The sequence below is a fragment of the Euprymna scolopes genome, chromosome 44, assembly GCF_053919585.1.
Source record: "Euprymna scolopes isolate OS-2025 chromosome 44, ASM5391958v1, whole genome shotgun sequence".
Classification (NCBI taxonomy): domain Eukaryota; kingdom Metazoa; phylum Mollusca; class Cephalopoda; order Sepiida; family Sepiolidae; genus Euprymna; species Euprymna scolopes.
The window spans coordinates 33,451,499-33,470,960 of record NC_136525.1 but is presented as its reverse complement, the minus strand read 5'-3'; the positions used below and the strand labels follow the sequence as shown (position 1 = coordinate 33,470,960).

Below are 19,462 nucleotides of genomic sequence, written 5' to 3'. Positions count from 1 at the left end.
GTTGACACCAAAGCTTTTAAAATATCTGGCTTGTATCTTACTTCCTGAGGAGAAAGCCATCTTTACCTCTGTTGATAGTGTCACGATGAAACACCGATTTTTGGTCAGTTACAGTTATTTTTTGTCAGATGGCCTACTAACCCCTTCCCTTCCTCATAGACTTTTGAAGGTTTTCTTTTATCCAGTCTGTTTGGAGTCCAGGGCATTGAATGCTGGTGTTGGGTTGGGGTCATTTTTCAAGCTTGGTTTGTGTTAATGTGATTTTACCTTTCTCTCCGTTTTCATTATCATGTCTTTTACTAATCCTCATAACAATCATGTCTTTTACTAATCCTCATAACAATCATGTCTTCTACTAATCCTCATAACAATCTTGTCTTTTACTAATCCTCATAACAATCATGTCTTCTACTAATCCTCATAACAATCATGTCTTCTACTAATCCTCATAACAATCATGTCTTCTACTAATCCTCATAACAATCTTGTCTTTTACTAATCCTCATAACAATCATGTCTTCTACTAATCCTCATAACAATCATGTCTTCTACTAATCCTCATAACAATCATGTCTTCTACTAATCCTCATAACAATCATGTCTTCTACTAATCCTCATAACAATCATGTCTTCTACTAATCCTCATAACAATCATGTCTTCTACTAATCCTCATAACAATCATGTCTTCTATTAATCCTCATAACAATCATGTCTTCTATTAATCCTCATAACAATCTTGTCTTCTACTAATCCTCATAACAATCATGTCTTCTACTAATCCTCATAACAATCATGTCTTCTACTAATTCTCATAACAATCTTGTCTTTTACTAATCCTCATAACAATCATGTCTTCTACTAATCCTCATAACAATCTTGTCTTTTACTAATCCTCATAACAATCATGTCTTCTACTAATCCTCATAACAATCATGTCTTCTACTAATCCTCATAACAATCTTGTCTTTTACTAATCCTCATAACAATCATGTCTTCTACTAATCCTCATAACAATCATGTCTTTTACTAATCCTCATAACAATCATGTCTTTTACTAATCCTCATAACAATCTTGTCTTTTACTAATCCTCATAACAATCTTGTCTTTTACTAATCCTCATAACAATCTTGTCTTTTACTAATCCTCATAACAATCATGTCTTCTACTAATCCTCATAACAATCATGTCTTTTACTAATCCTCATAACAATCATGTCTTCTACTAATCCTCATAACAATCATGTCTTTTACTAATCCTCATAACAATCATGTCTTTTACTAATCCTCATAACAATCATGTCTTTTACTAATCCTCATAACAATCATGTCTTTTACTAATCCTCATAAAAATCATGTCTTTTACTAATCCTCATAACAATCATGTCTTTTACTAATCCTCATAACAATCATGTCTTCTACTAATCCTCATAACAATCATGTCTTCTACTAATCCTCATAACAATCATGTCTTCTACTAATCCTCATAACAATCATGTCTTTTACTAATCCTCATAACAATCATGTCTTTTACTAATCCTCATAACAATCATGTCTTTTACTAATCCTCATAACAATCATGTCTTCTACTAATCCTCATAACAATCATGTCTTTTACTAATCCTCATAACAATCATGTCTTCTACTAATCCTCATAACAATCATGTCTTTTACTAATCCTCATAACAATCATGTCTTTTACTAATCCTCATAACAATCATGTCTTCTACTAATCCTCATAACAATCATGTCTTTTACTAATCCTCATAACAATCATGTCTTTTACTAATCCTCATAACAATCATGTCTTTTACTAATCCTCATAACAATCATGTCTTTTACTAATCCTCATAACAATCATGTCTTTTACTAATCCTCATAACAATTTCTCTTTATTATTATTTTACTACTACTACTACTACTACTACTACTACTTCTTCCTTTTCTTTTACCTCTTTTCCTCTTTGTTATTGTTTTTCATTTCATTTTCTCCATGTTTTTATTCTTGTCCTCTTTTTTATTCTTTTCCATTCAAAACAAGGCATATTGCCATTTGGAACATAAGGGGCGACTATTTGGAACCATGTCTATAGGGGACTGTAGGGGGTTGAGCAGCAAAATGTTTGTTCGTATTAAACTTCTGCATGTTAGTACACTCAAGAAATAGGAAGGAATTATAAAGTCTTGCTATCCAATGGAAGGAAAGTATAAGAATAGAATACTTTCCGGCATCTGGGAACTTCAGCAGTGAAGGGGTGGGATTTTGCTGCTTCTCAAATTAGTTGGGAGTGTGTACATCGAGGAGATACAAGTTCCATGAGTTCGTCAAAGCACATTCCATTAAAGTACTTGTAAAACAAGTACAGGGATGCAACATTGTGAGGATGAGGCAGAGGTTGGAGCTTGGTTGACAGTGCGGGACTTATTAGGTTGGAAACTCTTTTTTGGACTCAATCTAAAATCTGAAAGACTAGTGGTAGATGCACCAGCCCAGATGTTGAAACAATAATGAATGAATGAGTAGTGAGTTTGTCGCATCAGCATCGTTGAAGTTGGCGAGTTATTTCAATTTCAAACCCGTGACTTCTGAAAAATCTACAACAGTGTAGTAAATCAACAATTCTATCCAACAATCGTGAGGTTGTTTGCTCAGTCGGTTTGCCTCCAACTCCACACTGGACCCTGCTACCCACCCCCTCCCTGACTTTCCTTTGTGGACAGACACCACACTAGACGATCTGAAAATCAACCCTTCTCAGGTGCATGCTATCATAAAAAGTCTTGACACTTCAAAAGCATGTGGACCTGATCTCATCCCGGCTGTGCTATTAAAAAAATGCTCCACTGAAGTAGCTCCAGTTCTCTCCAAACTTTACAACAAATGCCTTAATAAATCTTGTTTTCCTGCCTGCTGGAAACCTACTTCTGTCGTACCAATTTACAAAAATTTTGGCGAAAGAACTGACCTATTAAATTATGGCTCCATTAACCTCCTTCCACTTTTCGCCAAAATATTTGAGTCCATAATTAACCAAGCTCTAGTCTTTTGGTCAGTTACAATTATTTTTATTTTATTTTCAGATGCTAAGCTTCTGACCGACCACAATATGGATTTAGGCAAGCTCGTTCCACAGCAGGTATCCTAACTGTAATCTCTGAACGTATATACCATTCACTGGACAAAGCGGGAGAGTAGAGCGGTAGCTCTAGATATATCTAAGGCTATTGACAGGGTATGGCATGCAGGTCTTCTCAGGAAAATCAGATCATACACATCACTGGAAGAATACATAATTAAATCTTTCTTAGATAAGAGAAAAATCCAGGTTGTCCTCGACGGTCATGCATCTAAACAATATGATATAAAGGCAGGAGTGCCTCAAAGGTCTATCTTGGACCTCTATTATTCCTAATATTCATAAATGACCTCCCTGACAAAATTGTCTGTGAGATGTGTATATATGTTGATGACACCACACTCTATAACAGACACAACAGGAACACATATCTAAAGAAATGGCAGAAACACTAGAGGATGACAGCCAATCTGTAGTGGAATGGGGACAAAATGGATGGTCACATTCAATGCTGCCAAGACTAAACTTGTTTCCTTCAATAATTGCAAGAAACCTTTTCTACCATCAATAGCAATGGCCAAAGACTCTTTATTTGAAAGTACATCTTTTAAACTCCTCAGCCTAACGGTCACAGGAAACATGAGTTGGAACAATTATATTGAGAGCATTGCTAGGACCGCTCTCTACTGTGCTAGAAAGCTACTAACACCTGAAAGTATCCTATACCTCTTTAAGGCCACCATTCACCCATGTATGGAGTATTGTTGTCATATTTGGGCTGGTGCATCTGCTACTAGTCTTCGCTCTTAGACAAGGTTCAAAAGAGAGTCGCCAACCTGATGGGTTCTGAACTGTCATCTAAGCTTCAGCCTCTGTCCCATCGATGAAATGTAGCATTCCTCTGCCTGTTCTACAAATACTTTAACGGGGAATGCTCCAAAAAACGACGAACTGCAAGCATTTGTACCCCCTCAAAGTAGATACCCCCGACAGACCCGATAAGCAGCTAAATCCCACTCCTACACTGTAGGGATCCCTAGATGTAAGAGAGCTTTCTACTCCAGTAGTTTCTTCCCTCGAAGTACTAGACTTTGGAATTCCCTTCCGGGTTCCTACTTCCCCAACTGTACTGCCATGCAGAAGTTCAAGTGTAACGTGAACCGACATCTTGCTGCCCAAATCCCTACATAGTACCCAAGTAGCTTATGTCTCTGATAGTAGCCCCCTACACCACATCTCACTATATCTTACTTCTAGAAACCCACATCTCATTATACCTTACTTCTGGAAACCCACATCTCATTATACCTTACTTCTAGAAACCCACGTCTAATTATACCTTACTTCTGGAAACCCACATTTCATTATACCTTACATCTGGAAACCCACATTTCATTATACCTTACTTCTGGAAACCCACGTCTCATTATACCTTACTTCTGGAAACCCACATTTCATTATACCTTACTTTTGGAAACCCACATTTCATTATACCTTACTTCTGGAAACCCATATCTCACTATACCTAACTTCTGGAAACCCACGTCTCATTATATCTTACTTCTGGAAACCCAAATTTCATTATACCTTACTTCTGGAAACCCACATCTCATTATACCTTACTTCTGGCAACCCACGTCTCATTATATCTTACTTCTGGAAACCCACATTTCATTATACCTTACTTCTGGCAACCAACGTCTCATTATACCTTACTTCTGGAAATCCACGTCTCATTATATCTTACTTCTGGAAACCCACCACATCTCATTATATCTTACTTCTGGCAACCCACGTCTCATTATACCTTACTTCTGGAAACTCACGTCTGATTATATCTTACTTCTGGCAACCCACATTTCATTATACCTTACTTCTGGAAACCCACATTTCATTATACCTTACTTCTGGCAACCCATGTCTCATTATATCTTACTTCTTGAAACCCACGTCTCATTATGCCTTACTTCTGGCAACCCACGTCTCATTATACCTTACTTCTGGAAACCCACGTCTCATTATATCTTACTTCTGGAAACCCACATCTCATTATACCTTACTTCTGGCAACCCACGTCTCATTATACCTTACTTCTTGCAACCCACGTCTCATTATACCTTACTTCTGGCAACCCACATCTCATTATACCTTACTTCTGGCAACCCACGTCTCATTATACCTTACTTCTGGAAACTCACGTCTGATTATATCTTTCTTCTGGAAACCCACATTTCATTATACCTTACTTCTGGAAACCCACATTTCATTATACCTTACTTCTGGCAACCCATGTCTCATTATATCTTACTTCTTGAGACCCACGTCTCATTATGCCTTACTTCTGACAACCCACGTCTCATTATATCTTACTTCTGGAAACCCACATCTCATTATACCTTACTTCTGGCAACCCACATCTCATTATACCTTACTTCTAGAAACCCACGTCTAATTATACCTTACTTCTGGAAACCCACATCTCATTATACCTTACTTCTGGCAACCCACGTCTAATTATACCTTACTTCTGGAAACCCACATCTCATTATACCTTACTTCTGGAAACCCACATCTCATTATACCTTACTTCTGGCAACCCACATCTCATTATACCTTACTTCTAGAAACCCACGTCTCATTATATCTTACTTCTGGAAACCCACATCTCATTATACCTTACTTCTTGCAACCCACGTCTCATTATACCTTACTTCTGGCAACCCACGTCTCATTATACCTTACTTCTGGAAACCCACGTCTCATTATATCTTACTTCTGGAAACCCACGTCTCATTATACCTTACTTCTGGCAACCCACATCTCATTATACCTTACTTCTGGAAACCCACGTCTCATTATATCTTACTTCTGGAAACCCACATTTCATTTACCTTACTTCTGACAACCCACGTCTCATTATACCTTACTTCTGGAAACCCACGTCTCACTATATTTTACTTCTGGAAACCCACATTTCATTATACCTTACTACTGGCAACCCACGTCTCATTATACCTTACTTCTGGAAACCCACGTCTCATTATATCTTACTTCTGGAAAGCTACTTCCAGTTTGTTACATTATTTCCATTTGCTAACCTATATTTAGCATAACTTACTTATCTTGTATTAAACGTGGTTACAATTTCATAGTTTGAAATCGCATTTTCATCCAGGTTGAATGGACATATCGTAAAATTTAATTCCTTATTTAAAAAAAAAAAATTTTTTATTCTTGTTTATTGCAGGCCGTGCACAGGAAAATGAAATTGACGATAAGAGAGAACGCCCGCCTCGTCGAAAAGATAACTTCCCAGAACTGTTCAGGAAACTTGTCATCGGAGTGATGGTCATTATGGTGCTACTTGGTGTGTTGGCTTGTGTGTGTCAATTCCAAAAATATACAATGCGAGCTGTGTCTTGGGACTCAGGTGAGTGTGATAGAGTTATTGGACTTCTTTCTCTTTAGTGGAAAAGGGAGGGGGGAGAGAGAAGAGAGAGAAAGAAACGGAGGAAAGAGGAAGGCAAAGAAGGAGATAGAGAATGAGAGGGAAAAAGAGTGAAAGATTGAAAGGAGATTTTACTAGTGAATAGTTATACTCAATGTCTTGATGAGTGAGTGTGATTCAATCATTTTTAGTAGAAAGGAAAGGGAAAGGAGGAGATAGAAAGAGAAGGAGAGATGTTGAGTAAGATAAGGAGAGGGGGAGATAAAACGAAAAGAAGAAAGAGGAGGGAGAGAGAGAGAGAGCTAGTGAGGAATAGAAAGAGATAGGAGAAGGGAAGATAGAGAGGAAGAAAGAGAGGAGAGGGAGAGAGATAGGGAGTAAAAGAGAGAGAGAGGGACAAAGAGAAAAGAGGGAGAGTGTTATAACCCTAGTTAAAGGAAAATAGAACACGGAAAAAGAGTAAAAAAATGCAATAACATACAAAAATGTGAAGTTGTCCGTCTCGCCATTGAACAAACTCTGAATTTAGACCCCACATTTATGTCTTGTATTTTGGTATTTATGTGGATCAGTTCATTCGTAGGTAATTCCACCACAACAGCTCCTTTGCTCCACAAGGTGAATCAGTATTTCTTTCTCTTTCCATGAGTGGATCTGTCAATTTTCTTTTTCTGACATAACAGTATGGTTCTGGTGTGGTTTGGGGAGGCTCAATATCAAAATATTTTAGACGGTTTCCTTAACCATATACTTCTTCTTCTTCTTGTGGCAAATCATCTTGATCCTTAGTTGTACATTTCCATAGCTGGTTCACATGTCTTTTGTGTTTGAATTTCTGGTCCTGGATTAGATAACATAGCTGATCCTCTGTATTAACTTCCCCAATTCTCAAAAGGAAAAGTTATTTCTAAAGAGTTTCAAGTAAACTTTATCTTCAAGGTTATACGTTTTGAGGGATACAGTAGAGGTTCTATTTTGTGTGGTTTGTCTCGATAACAGTTTTTTGAATACTGATCTGATTTTACAGCCATAATTTCAGCTTGTGATTGAGTTTCTGGTTTGTTAGGGTTTGCTGTAATCCTATAAACTTGAAGAAACTGCTGCTGAGACTTTTCTGTGGGTGAGTTGTAAGCTTTCATTAGTGCTCTTTTTAGTGTCCATAGAATGTTCAGCTTCACCATTGCCCCTAGGTGCTGTGACATGTTTTATTTGGTAAATCTATGACCCAACACAAACTGCCACATCGGTTACAGGGAGAATTAATTATTCATTTTGAAAATTCTTTTTCAGATGAGTGGGGATATGCATAATAATTTCTCCTATCCTGGATTTTATTTGTGACGTGTGGTTTTTTGCTGTGTGGCTACTTTTTTTATATGCAAGATGTCAGATCCGATATCTTTAGAGTCTTTTTTTAATGATTTCTATCTTCTGACAATCTTCTGCTAACTTTTGTAGTTAAACTTGGTTCATTTTCTAATCATGTTAGAACACGCCTTTCTAATTTCTGCATCTCTACCAGATGTCAGTCCCTGTAAAGACACTAGACATTTAGAATTGTCCACTTTGAGATGTGATAATTTCAATTTGTCACAGTCGCATAAGTTGCGAAATCATCTTTGTCGTTTTTAACCAGATTTAAGCATTGATTGAGATTGTCGGACTGACTTCCTCATCTTGGTTGTTAGTCACAACGTTTCGGCCGTTTTGCCCTCCGGCCTTCATCAGGTGTTTTGTCTTGAACTGGGGAACCGTTTGTTAGGAGTCTCGAACCCAACCCTTTATTATTATTACGGGGGTACCGTGTTCGGACTCCAGCTAGGCTCTGGGACATAGTTGCTGATTCTCTGTTTTGAATGTTACTTTTCACTGCCTTCATTCAGAATTTAACTCAGCACCTTTAGGTAACTGTAAACTTTGATACAACGTCTAGGGCCACTCGGCCATATCTCACTAGGACAATTCTTAGTTGGTTTTTGTTAATGTTAAACCTATGTTGTTATTCAACCAAGATGAGGAAGTCGGTCCGACAATCTTAATCAATGAAAACACCTCATCTCAAAAATACAGACAATTACTAGATTTAAGCATTTTCATCATTTATGAAATAATGAGATTTTTGGGCTAAAATGTTCTGTAATGAGTTTCAGCATATCAGCAAAAGATAGTTTAGAAGCAAAATAAAAGTTTATGCAGCAAAATAAGATCCACAAATGTATTATGTTCAGCAAACTTTTTTCTGGTCGGACCAATTCTGGCAGTCAATACTAAAATGTTTTTGTACGTTCGTATGCCTCAAACAACTTAGCTTTTTTAAGTACATAGCAGAAATTATCTATTGCATTCCATAATGAATCTTGTGAAAATGCAGTATTGTTATTCGTGTATGGATTGCTTTTTATGGCTTGAGAAAGTAACTCTTCAAAATAAATTTGTTGTTTTTTGGTACATTGCTGTCGTTCTTATTTTTCATTTCACTTTTCTTGCTGTTGAATCTGTAGTTTTCTCAATTGTGTCATGGCTGCCTGGAGTTCTTCCATTTTTATATAATTAGTAAAAATAAAGAATGTACAGATTTTATTTTTTTTATTTATTTTTTTTTTTTTGTAATAACCGCATTTGGCAAAGTTTTAACTGTTTAAGAGAGAGAAAAGAGTAATTCATTTCCAACTAGTTTGTACTGAAAAAAACGCTTTACTTACAATTTAGCTTTCCCTTGTCTTCTTTTTTTATTTTTTGTTTGCAAACCAATAATTGACTAATTGGAATATTTACTCTTTGTGGTAGACAGAGAGAGAAGAAAAATAAAAATAAAATAAATTGTTACTATTAACACCTCGCCCCACTAAAATAATATAGACTTCAAATGAAAAGAATTCCACCAGACTTTGAATTATTATTGCTGGGCCCACAAACAAATTTATACAAGCACTTGCCCGATTCGGATATCTACACAGCTATGCGGATTACCCAATATATAACGGATGTAAAGAACGCATAACATGGATTTTACCAAGTAAGCTAAATCTAAAAAAAACTTTCATATCCTTTTTCTGCAAATCCTCCTGCTACAGAACTTCTGATAAATTTATTATTTTGACTTTGACTTTCCATGTCTCACTGACTTTAGCAAATAGGGTGCATACCTTTATAAGTATTTGCTAATATTTTCTCTCCTCTGATGAGATGGTAGACATCGAACCCCTATAGGTTATGGAGATTAATTTTCTAAAGCATTCTTTGTCTTGCTTAGAATAATAAAAATTCTTTGATATGAAACTCAACCACTTCATTTCATTTCAATGAGAGTTTTTTGAAATTCATTGAATTACAATTTGATATTTGATATATTAACTAATGATGTGTTTATTTTCTTTATATATTTATACAAATGCCTATATATATATATGTGTTTATTTTCTTCCCGCAGATTCCCTTGATTCAGTATCTTCATTTTCTGGACAGCCAGAGAACCAAGATACGACGGGCAACGCAATATGTCTAACCGATTTTAGTTCGCAGAAACCTATCGAGGAATTATCAACGCTGACCACGTTGGATCCTTTTCCACCCTCGGAAGTTAGTGGGGCCGGTGTTGGGGGTAGTTTCATCATGCAATCACCACAGACTTCGACGTCAGCCTTGGAATGTGTCAGCTGGGCAGAAATCCATGCACCCCCACCAGGCAGTGGAGCTGCTTCTAATACCCTTTCGCCCGTGTCCGCCCTTGACCAGCAGATGGGGCCGTGGACCGTGCTGCAGCCCACTGTCCTGCCCTCCTCTCCACCAGCCTTAACTTCTCCACCTCCGCGCCCAGCAACATCACCCGTAGTTCTGTCATCGACTACGGATCTCCCAACTTATGAAGAGGTCATGACTCGAAGGAGACGAGGGGACGCTGAACTTTGACCATGCTGATGATTGATGACAATGATGATGATGATGAAAATGAAAACCTTGCCATCTTTTTTTTTCCCCCCTTTTTTTAAATTTTTTTTTTTTTAATTTTTTAAAAATCTTTTACAATTTTAAAAATCTCCATCATGGTCTTCTTTCTTTTATATTTTTTTTTTTTTTACAAAAATATTTTTTTGTAAAATACTGCATTTGTCTAAATATCAAATCCAAATTGGTCACATGGACAAAAAGCGTTATGTATTATTGGTGAGATTGCATTCTGGGATTTGACAATATATCCCAGAATGCCTTTTGTTTTTTATAATTTCAAAAACTTACCATTGTAGCCTACACACCTGATAATTAAGTTGTCGGCAGAGAAGTCCAGGTTACATCTAAAGGAATAAATGTGAAAGTTCTTTTTCATTTATCACATGTACATTGCCATCAAAACGGCTCACTCTTATTTAAATCAACAAGCCAACATAGTCTTTTAAAATAAGCTATAAGAATACCGTAGAAAACAAACACATCTATTTGTATGCATAATTTTGCATAACTATTTTTAAACAGTTTATAATGAATTGATATTTGATTTGATTTGTAATTTATTGTCCTATTTTTCAATGTATATATACAATAGTTTTGTCAATATTAACACTAATTCAATAGAGTCATTTAATAAACAGTAAAAATTGCAAAAAACTTCCTTAAAATATTGTTTAATAATTTTCAAGGAAGATAATTTAAATGAAAAATATTAGCTTTTAAGAGGTTAATGTAGTTTGCCTGAAGCATTGTTTAATGTGTATATATAAAGATGGATGACAACACAATGCAGATCAACACAAACTGAAGCAAATTAAGACATAACAATGGAATAAGTTAAGCAGATGCATATTTTATTAATTTATTATATTTTATTAATATAATATTTATGTATGTGTTTTTTATATATTTGTGTAACATTGTGTCCTTATTGCATCAGCATGGTCAGATGCAAATATGTATTATATGATATTTCAGGATTTACTTTCATCAGATATGTGTTCGATTTTATTTTAAAAGTACGTGCATTATTCGTTTTTAAAATTACAATAGGTTTATATTAAAGATTTGTAATGTAAGTTATGTTTAAAAAGAATACTTGGAGGTACATTAATAGTTTGACATAATTATTTTTATATAAATAAATGATGTAAATAAATAAATAAATGAGGTAAAGAATATAAATATATCCGAGTTCATCCACACAAAAATTTGATCGGTGTAAGGCATAAATACGGACAGGTATAGCAGCCTGAGAGACAGTTTGAAAGATACACCAAAAGCCTAAGCTACACTTACAAACAAGTGACTTTCTAGATTGTATTCAGATATAGTAGCTAAAACCACTCAGCTATTTTAAACAAATATATCACTTTCTGAGACATAAATAACAAAACCTTATGATATGATCAAACAGCTTTTCTATGGTAAAATTCCACAAAGAATCCAATCATGTATATCTTAGACAGGGTTCAAAAACGAGTTTCTCAACCTAAGATGTCCTGCACTGTTGACCAAGCCATAAATATGAAGGGTATAGCAGCCTGGAGAGACGTTGAAAGATAAACTGATAGCTTAAGCATATTACCAACTACAACTACGAATGATTATTCATTAAGGCAACTTACTAGATTGCATTACTCAAATAATGTAGCAATGTACCAAACAAATATGTCTTGAGTTTCAATTGAATGGGTTTTTTTTATGAATACAATCGTTTATTTATTTGTGTTTGTTTTTAATCAACTAGAATGTATTAATCAAGACCACTCAGCTACTTCAAACAAATATTTTCCTTTTTGGGAAATATCAATGTATATAAATAACAATAAAGTCAAACTGCGTTGTTTACTATTTTTGTGACAATGTTGACGCCGTAATGGTGTAACCAAACACTTCTTATTTGTGAGCCGACTTGATTTTCTGGTTTGTATTCTGCATTTTAACCTGTTTATTTTGGTTAAGGAAGCGATACACACCAACCAATAGCATCAAACTTTTATCATAAATAATTACTTCCTTCGTAGATATTTTTAGGAATAGGAGCAGAAAATTGTCCGCACAGGTTATCGACATTTACAAGTTTTGACGAACATCAAAAATATTTTGCAAAGAAAGAAAATATGCTGAAATAGTAAACTATGAATAAGCTATGAATATCTTTTATTGAAACATCCATCAGTGAATGGTGAAACATGTTTTAATAGCTGATTGTATGTGCAAAAAATTTAAAGGGAAATAATCATGTGCAATAATAATAATTAACTATAATTTTTTCATCTAATTGTTGATTGTATATGCAGCATGTAACCTATGATATTCCATTAACTGGAGCAGTTATGCCTTCCCATTGTCAAATATATCCATGATAATCTGCAAAGTCATGCCATACTTTTTTAAAACCTGTTACATTTATAAAAATTAAAGGGAAATAATCATGTGCAATAATAATTAGCTATTATTTTTATTTAATGGTTTATTGTATATGTGACATGTCAGGCCTATATATTGTAAGTTGATGAGTCCATATGTAATAATCTAGAGGTGGGGGGTCAGCACAATTTAGAAACTTGGATGAAAGCATCTCCACTCGAAGCTGCCTATAGAAAATAATAATTCAAAGTCAAGACAAAAAACGAAAGAAGAAAGTATTTAGGAAAGCAGAACATTCCTTTGTCTGTATGGACAAAAAAAGAAATTAGAAAATTAGACCAAGAAAATAAACAAGAACTGACTTAGATTTATGTAATTAGTATGAAACTGAGGTGACTACGAGTTTTAGGGAGAAGAGAGGCAGACAGGTCGGGTAGATGAGAATTTGCATAAAGATTGTTTAGAAAATAGAATTACCGTTTTTGATTTAAAAAAAAAATAATCTTTTTATCTTTTTTAAAAGGAATAACTCGTCTTTTTGACGAGAAACAAAAGAGTAAATTAGATGAGGTTATTGAACATACTGAAGGGTATTGTTAGTCTGTACGAGGGTGTTGTTAGTCTGTACGAGGGTATTGTTAGTCTGTATGAGGGTATTGTTAGTCTGCATGGGTCACAAATGCATCTCATCATTAAGAATAACGAGCCATTGAAAGACCAACATGCACTGCCAGGCCTTGTGCCTAATTTTATGTATTCACAATAATGGCAAAATGGTTAGGGCAGTGGTTCCCAATCACTGTGTCATGGCACATTAGTGTGCTGTGGAATGATTACTGGTATGTCGCAAATAGGTTACGGGTGGAAGTTACAAGTTATAGGTAGAAAAAAAGGTTTCATATCATTATAACTGGAGTTTGTATGAATAAATACTAACTCACACATCAATTAAGTGATATTGATGCTTAAACGGCAAAAGAGAAAATAAAATCTTATATAGATTTTTTGCTTAAATTATTAGATATTTTCAAATTTCCCAAACAATAAACATTGGTAAACGTTGTTATGCTTTATATTATAAATTGTGTTTACAATATTAACAGTTTGTTAATATTTCTTATCTGATATTTAAGTGTTGTAAATTAAGGTTTTAATTGGAGAAATTAAACGAATGATCGAATATGATAAAAATCCTCTTTGATTTTTTTCTTTTGTTTAATGTTAGATTCAATTCAGCATTAATTATGGACAAATTTCTAAACAGAAAATGTGATTATGTTTATAGCTTTATTTAAAAAAAAAAACGTTTATTAGTTGTATAGTGATGATTATTTGAAATTTGGATTTCATTGGATTGGAGATTCCTTCTCCATTGTGTGTTGTGTGCAGCCAAACATTGTCTAATGATGTAATGGTTTCAAGTTAAATAAAAAAAACGCTTTACTACTAACCCAAACCTTCAAGTTAAACTAAATAGAGTAAAAAATATTCATTTTTTTGTGGTAGGTGTGCTGTGAGAATCTAAAGAGCTCAATACCATGCCACCATGTAAAAAAGTTTGGGAACCACTAGGTCAGAGTGTCCACTAATGGACTGGGAAACTGGTGTTCGATCCTTAGTTGAATCATACGAAAAAATTTTAAAAAGTGTTCTCTGAGCAATATTTTATAGACAATGAGCACTTGCCCCTATTGTCATTTTTCATCTATGACAAACTTAGAGCCAACTTTTACATTCAACTCTAGCCCCAACATAAAAAAATAACTCTAATCCCTTTTATCCTAGTAGGAAATAACTCCCCCTCCCCGTGTCATTAGCTGGGTCAATAAAAATGACACTAAACATTAAAGTGATTTTTTTCACCATTTTTTTTTGGGGGGGGGGGCAGCGAAATGTCACAGATGCTTGTAAATATCAAAACTTTTGTCGACAATTTTCTGGCACTATTCATAAAATAATTTGGATTTTTTTATGAATTTTAATTTTGGTTCATATTTCATCAATTTTAAAATTTGATATTTTTCAATATTTAATTTTTTTTTCATGATTTTTCTTTTTCAAATTAATTTATTTGGAATTTTGGGAAATTGTACAAAATTTGGTCATTGTATACAATTCGGTCCTTGTACAAAGTTTAGTTATTGTGCAAAATTTGGCCATTATACAAAATTTGATCGCTGAACACAATTTAGTCATTATACGAAATTTGGCCATTGTAAAAAAATTGGTTATTATACAAAATGCTGGTCAAACATTTTTTTGTTTCATCGTGTGTGAGTGAAAAAGTGAATGAGTATTTTGAGCACGAAAAAGATGAGCGAGTGCATTCTGGGATAGCCAAAAATTAAATGGGAGCATTGAATTCACAAAACCTGTTTTCTAATACAAAATGAGTCTTTAAAAATATATGAATTGTCAGTAAGCAACTTATCTTAATACTTTACTGCAGTTTCACAGTAGACTCTATTCTCCGAAGCAAATTATATGCCTTTATAAACTTGAATACAAGTCAAATTTGAAAAGTGAAATCTAGTTTCTATTTGCAGATTTATACACAGCATGTCTTTTTTATATGAATCCATGATAAAAAGGTTTTACTGTGAAAGACAGGAATATATTATAAAGGAATATATACACAGCTAAAATTTCAACTAAGGATCAAAATGGAACAGTTATCGCTTATCCAATACAAGCTGGCACATTAGCCCGCATGAGACAAGCTGTAGACGATGATGCTGATGCATGGATGTTGTGGTGCTTGATATCAAAGCGTCATTTATTCTAGGTGGGGTGAAACAACTTCCTCCACAAACGGAAGTTTCATGAGAATATCAAATTCACAAGTAGTCCTCAGTTGCTTGTATATCCCTGTCAAAGGAGAGTACAATGTTAGCTCTTCAACGTTTAGCTCTTCTTATAGGGATGTGTCAACTTCCTCCCACATACAGTGCCTGGTATTTTCAAATGGTCACCCATTTGGTACTGACCAGTCTCAACATTGCTTAACTTCAGTGACCTAACAAGAATCAGTGTGTCAAAGGGATTATCACATATACTTTGATATTAAGCTGCAGAATGAAGGCTTGACTCTGGGAGCGTCAGGAGACAAGCTGTATAGGATGGTGACTCGTACAGTGTAAGAATGGAGCCGTGAAAGTAGGTCTATAGCGAATGGATGATGGGGCAATCGCCCAATGTTATATGACACATAAGAAGAGAAATTAATGAGATAAAGGTGACAAAAACAATCTCATGAAATGCAAACAGAAAGTAGTTACTTATTCCTTTGAAATAAATGAACGTCTTTTAGGAAGATTTGGAAGGAAAGGATAGATTGTTATGATGATGTGTCCTTTAGTATTTTCACTGTGAAAAGTTTGCCTTTTGACGTAACTGTTAATTCATTTTGAAGCTGGGATCTTGGCCGGCATGAGACAAGCTGTAGTTGTAGAAGGAAGGGTCAGAGCTGGGACCTTAGCACTGACAGGAGACAAACTGTAGGCATGAATCTGTTGATTAATGCTGTGATAATGATGGTCATTGTTGAATCTTCTGATACATCTTCCCCTCCCCCTAAAGTCGTGAGCTATCTTTGAAAACTGAATTGAAAATTATAAATTTTGAAAATTGAAATCAAACACATTTCGTTTTTCAAATTAATCGATTTTGAGCTTTTTTTTCTGGAGGTCTTAGCTCTTTTCACCCCCTTCAGGTTGTGATTTTTGATTTTTTTTTTTAAGATGCTTTTTCTTTGCTTAAAAAAAGAATAGAGTCGATTTTATGGTCTAAAGTTCAAGTTAATTTTGGAATCATTCTCTTAGACAATTCCTGGCCTGCTCCAAACATTTCATTCCTTATTTTTCCCACCATTTAAGGAAATTAATTTGAAATTTTCAAATATATCCTTTTTTTTTTAATCACTGTATATATTTAGAAACTAATGACTTATAAATGGTGATCATAACATGATCTAGGACTTCATGTATTGAAAATAACAAGCCCTTAGAAATAAAAAGAAATAATTATACTTTCATTTAATAAGGAAACATACTTTTTTCAGTTTATTTTCAATGATAAAATATGTATATATGTATGCAACACGCAAAATGGTGGCCCTGTGTCTGGAAAGATAACCCAAACTTGGTCACTAAATTTTACGCCAATTTTCCTCCTTCAAAAAGTTCATACTTCCCTCTAAATATGTATTTGAGACGGAAAACTTTCTTAAGTTTTCTTGAATCTTCAAAGTTCAGAATCCAAGAGGAGATGAGTGCCAATTTTTTTAAAATTTACTTATTTTATGAAGGCCGAAATTGGAATTGAAAACCGAATAGTGTAAAAGTCACCTGAGATCTTAAGTTTCAATATATATCACCTACTTCCGAACATCCGAGCTATAGTTTTATGCTTTTTGTTGTAAATCACACAACCGAAACTTAAATACGGTTTTTCATATTTGTGTGATTATTTAGAAAAAACAAAAAAATGAAATGCAAACCGAAATTAAATTAGATGATGACATGGAACTGATATCATTCATTACCTATTGTAAAACTAAGATGTATACATTTTTTAACTTGGAAAACTAGAGAGTGTCATGCTTTGAATCATCAAATAAATCTGTTTGTTTGCTTTTAACATGTGTTAAAAGCAAACAAACAAAAATGAAATGTGTTGATCCCAAAATGTGAATATTTCCTTCTGATAACTGGAAAAGAAGTTGCCTACAAAAATTTCAAAATCGCATCAAGAAGTTCTTTACTCCATAAAAATGACTTCCAGAATGTTTGTTGCTTTTTGGAGAGATAGAAATGTTTTTTGGATGTAAATGTTTTATGGGTTATAAATGATTTTAAGATACAATTTTTTTGTGTGTGTGGATACCACTATTTTTGGGGATGCAAATGTTTTTTGAGATGCAAATGTTTTATGAATGATAAACAAAAAAGTAATAATCATTATTCAACATTTCTTGAAATTTGAAATCAAAACAAAAATTTACTTTTTACAAAAATTTAGTCCATGTTTTTTAACATTCCCTTAATTTTTTTTTTTTTACAACTTTCATTCCTTTAAGATTTTTCTTGAGCTGTTCTTCTTTGTTCTCCTAACGTACGAATTCGTTCTCCCGCCATGTTTGATCGGTACACAAGATGTGTAATACAGCAACCATCAATGGTTGTGTTATTAGTTTTTTCTTTCTTTTCATTTGAAAAAAAGATAAAACAATTGTAAAGTTTAACTGGAAACATTTCTCCATTTTTTTTTTTTTTTTTTTTTTTCAGAAGAAAAATATTTCTTCGCAAATAAAACTTGTAGAGTTTTTAATATTCACAAAACAAAAAAAATGTTTTTTTAATAAAAATGTAAAAATGACTTAATAGTGATGGGACAGTTAGTTAAAAGTCCAGTCTTGAAAAAAAAAAAAAAAAAAAAAAAAAAATTGAAACATTTTTTCAGTCATCGATATCAAGAAATATCACATTTTTATTCTCAAACATACCCGGCATTGCCCAAGATTTTTTTTTTTACTTTCAGTTTTGTTTCATTCATCTCTGACCCACAGTCATTTTTTTTATAAAATTAAGTTATTGTGGAAAAAAAAAGTAACTTTTCAAGAAATAAATGAATAACTTGTTTAAAAAAGTTGGTTTGCAATGAAATCACAGAAATACTATGTGGTTAGTTTTATGAAATTATTATTTTATTAAAAAACGGTTTTTCACGTTTATGTGATTATTATTTAAAAACGGTTAAGTGTGAAGTTAGAATATGAATTTGTATTATCTCAAAGTTTTGAATTATTTTAACAGCAGTTTCATCTTCAAAAGCTCTCTTTTGACTGTACTATTAAAACCTGGTTTGATTGTATAACCACTGAAGATGAAACATACCGTTATCAAAATCAATTTATCTTTGCTTTACAGTTACATCATAGCAGTTTTCAATCTGAAAAGTGGAAAATTTATAATCATATAAGTTTGACTACACACACGCACATATATAATTTAGCTATATTCCAAAGTCTTACAAATAAGTTTTTACCAAAATAAAAACTTTGGTATATTTTACAGATCTGTTTCATTCACAGGGAACAACTAATGTCAATATTATTGGATATTTCTTCCTCATCAGAAAAACCAAAAAGAGAAAATGCATAACGATGTAATAGGTAAAATTCAGAAAGAACCAAAAGCAACTCACATCAAACCATTTCTAGTGGGCTGCTATCTTGTCCTATGAAGAAAAGCTATCACTATTATTACAGAATTAGGTTTCTCAGCAAAATAAATAATATTACAAATTAATCAATATCAATTGGCTTTTCTTCCATGTCCCTCTATGACGTATTTTGAAATATTTCCATATTTCATCTGGAATGATCAAAACGTCGATGACAAAAATAAGACTTAGCTCCCTAAAAAAAATAAATAAAATAATTAAGTTCATTTTTATATTTAAAAAAAAAAAAAGAAAAATTAAAATTAAGCTATATCAAATCAAAATTTTTTTTTTTTTTTTTTACAGAATTGGCATCGATAACGGTAAAAATGTTTGTCTTGTCCCATCACTCGGACCTGGGGTAAGGTGGGGGGAGGGGGCAATCTTAAACTCTTCAAG

At 33.7% G+C, this 19,462-nt stretch overlaps 1 protein-coding gene across 1 annotated transcript in view; it reads left to right on the top strand.

Moving 5' to 3' along the window:
* Positions 1-11,125, top strand: part of LOC145268778 (uncharacterized) — a 223,918-nt gene extending 212,793 nt beyond the window's left edge. Inside the window, exons 4-5 of the mRNA XM_080124390.1 lie at positions 6,323-6,505; positions 9,954-11,125. Of these exons, the coding sequence (XP_079980516.1) occupies positions 6,323-6,505; positions 9,954-10,432 (662 nt within the window). The 3' untranslated portion in view covers positions 10,433-11,125. The remainder of the gene's footprint in view (positions 1-6,322; positions 6,506-9,953) is intronic.
* Positions 11,126-19,462: the final 8,337 nt, after the last annotated feature.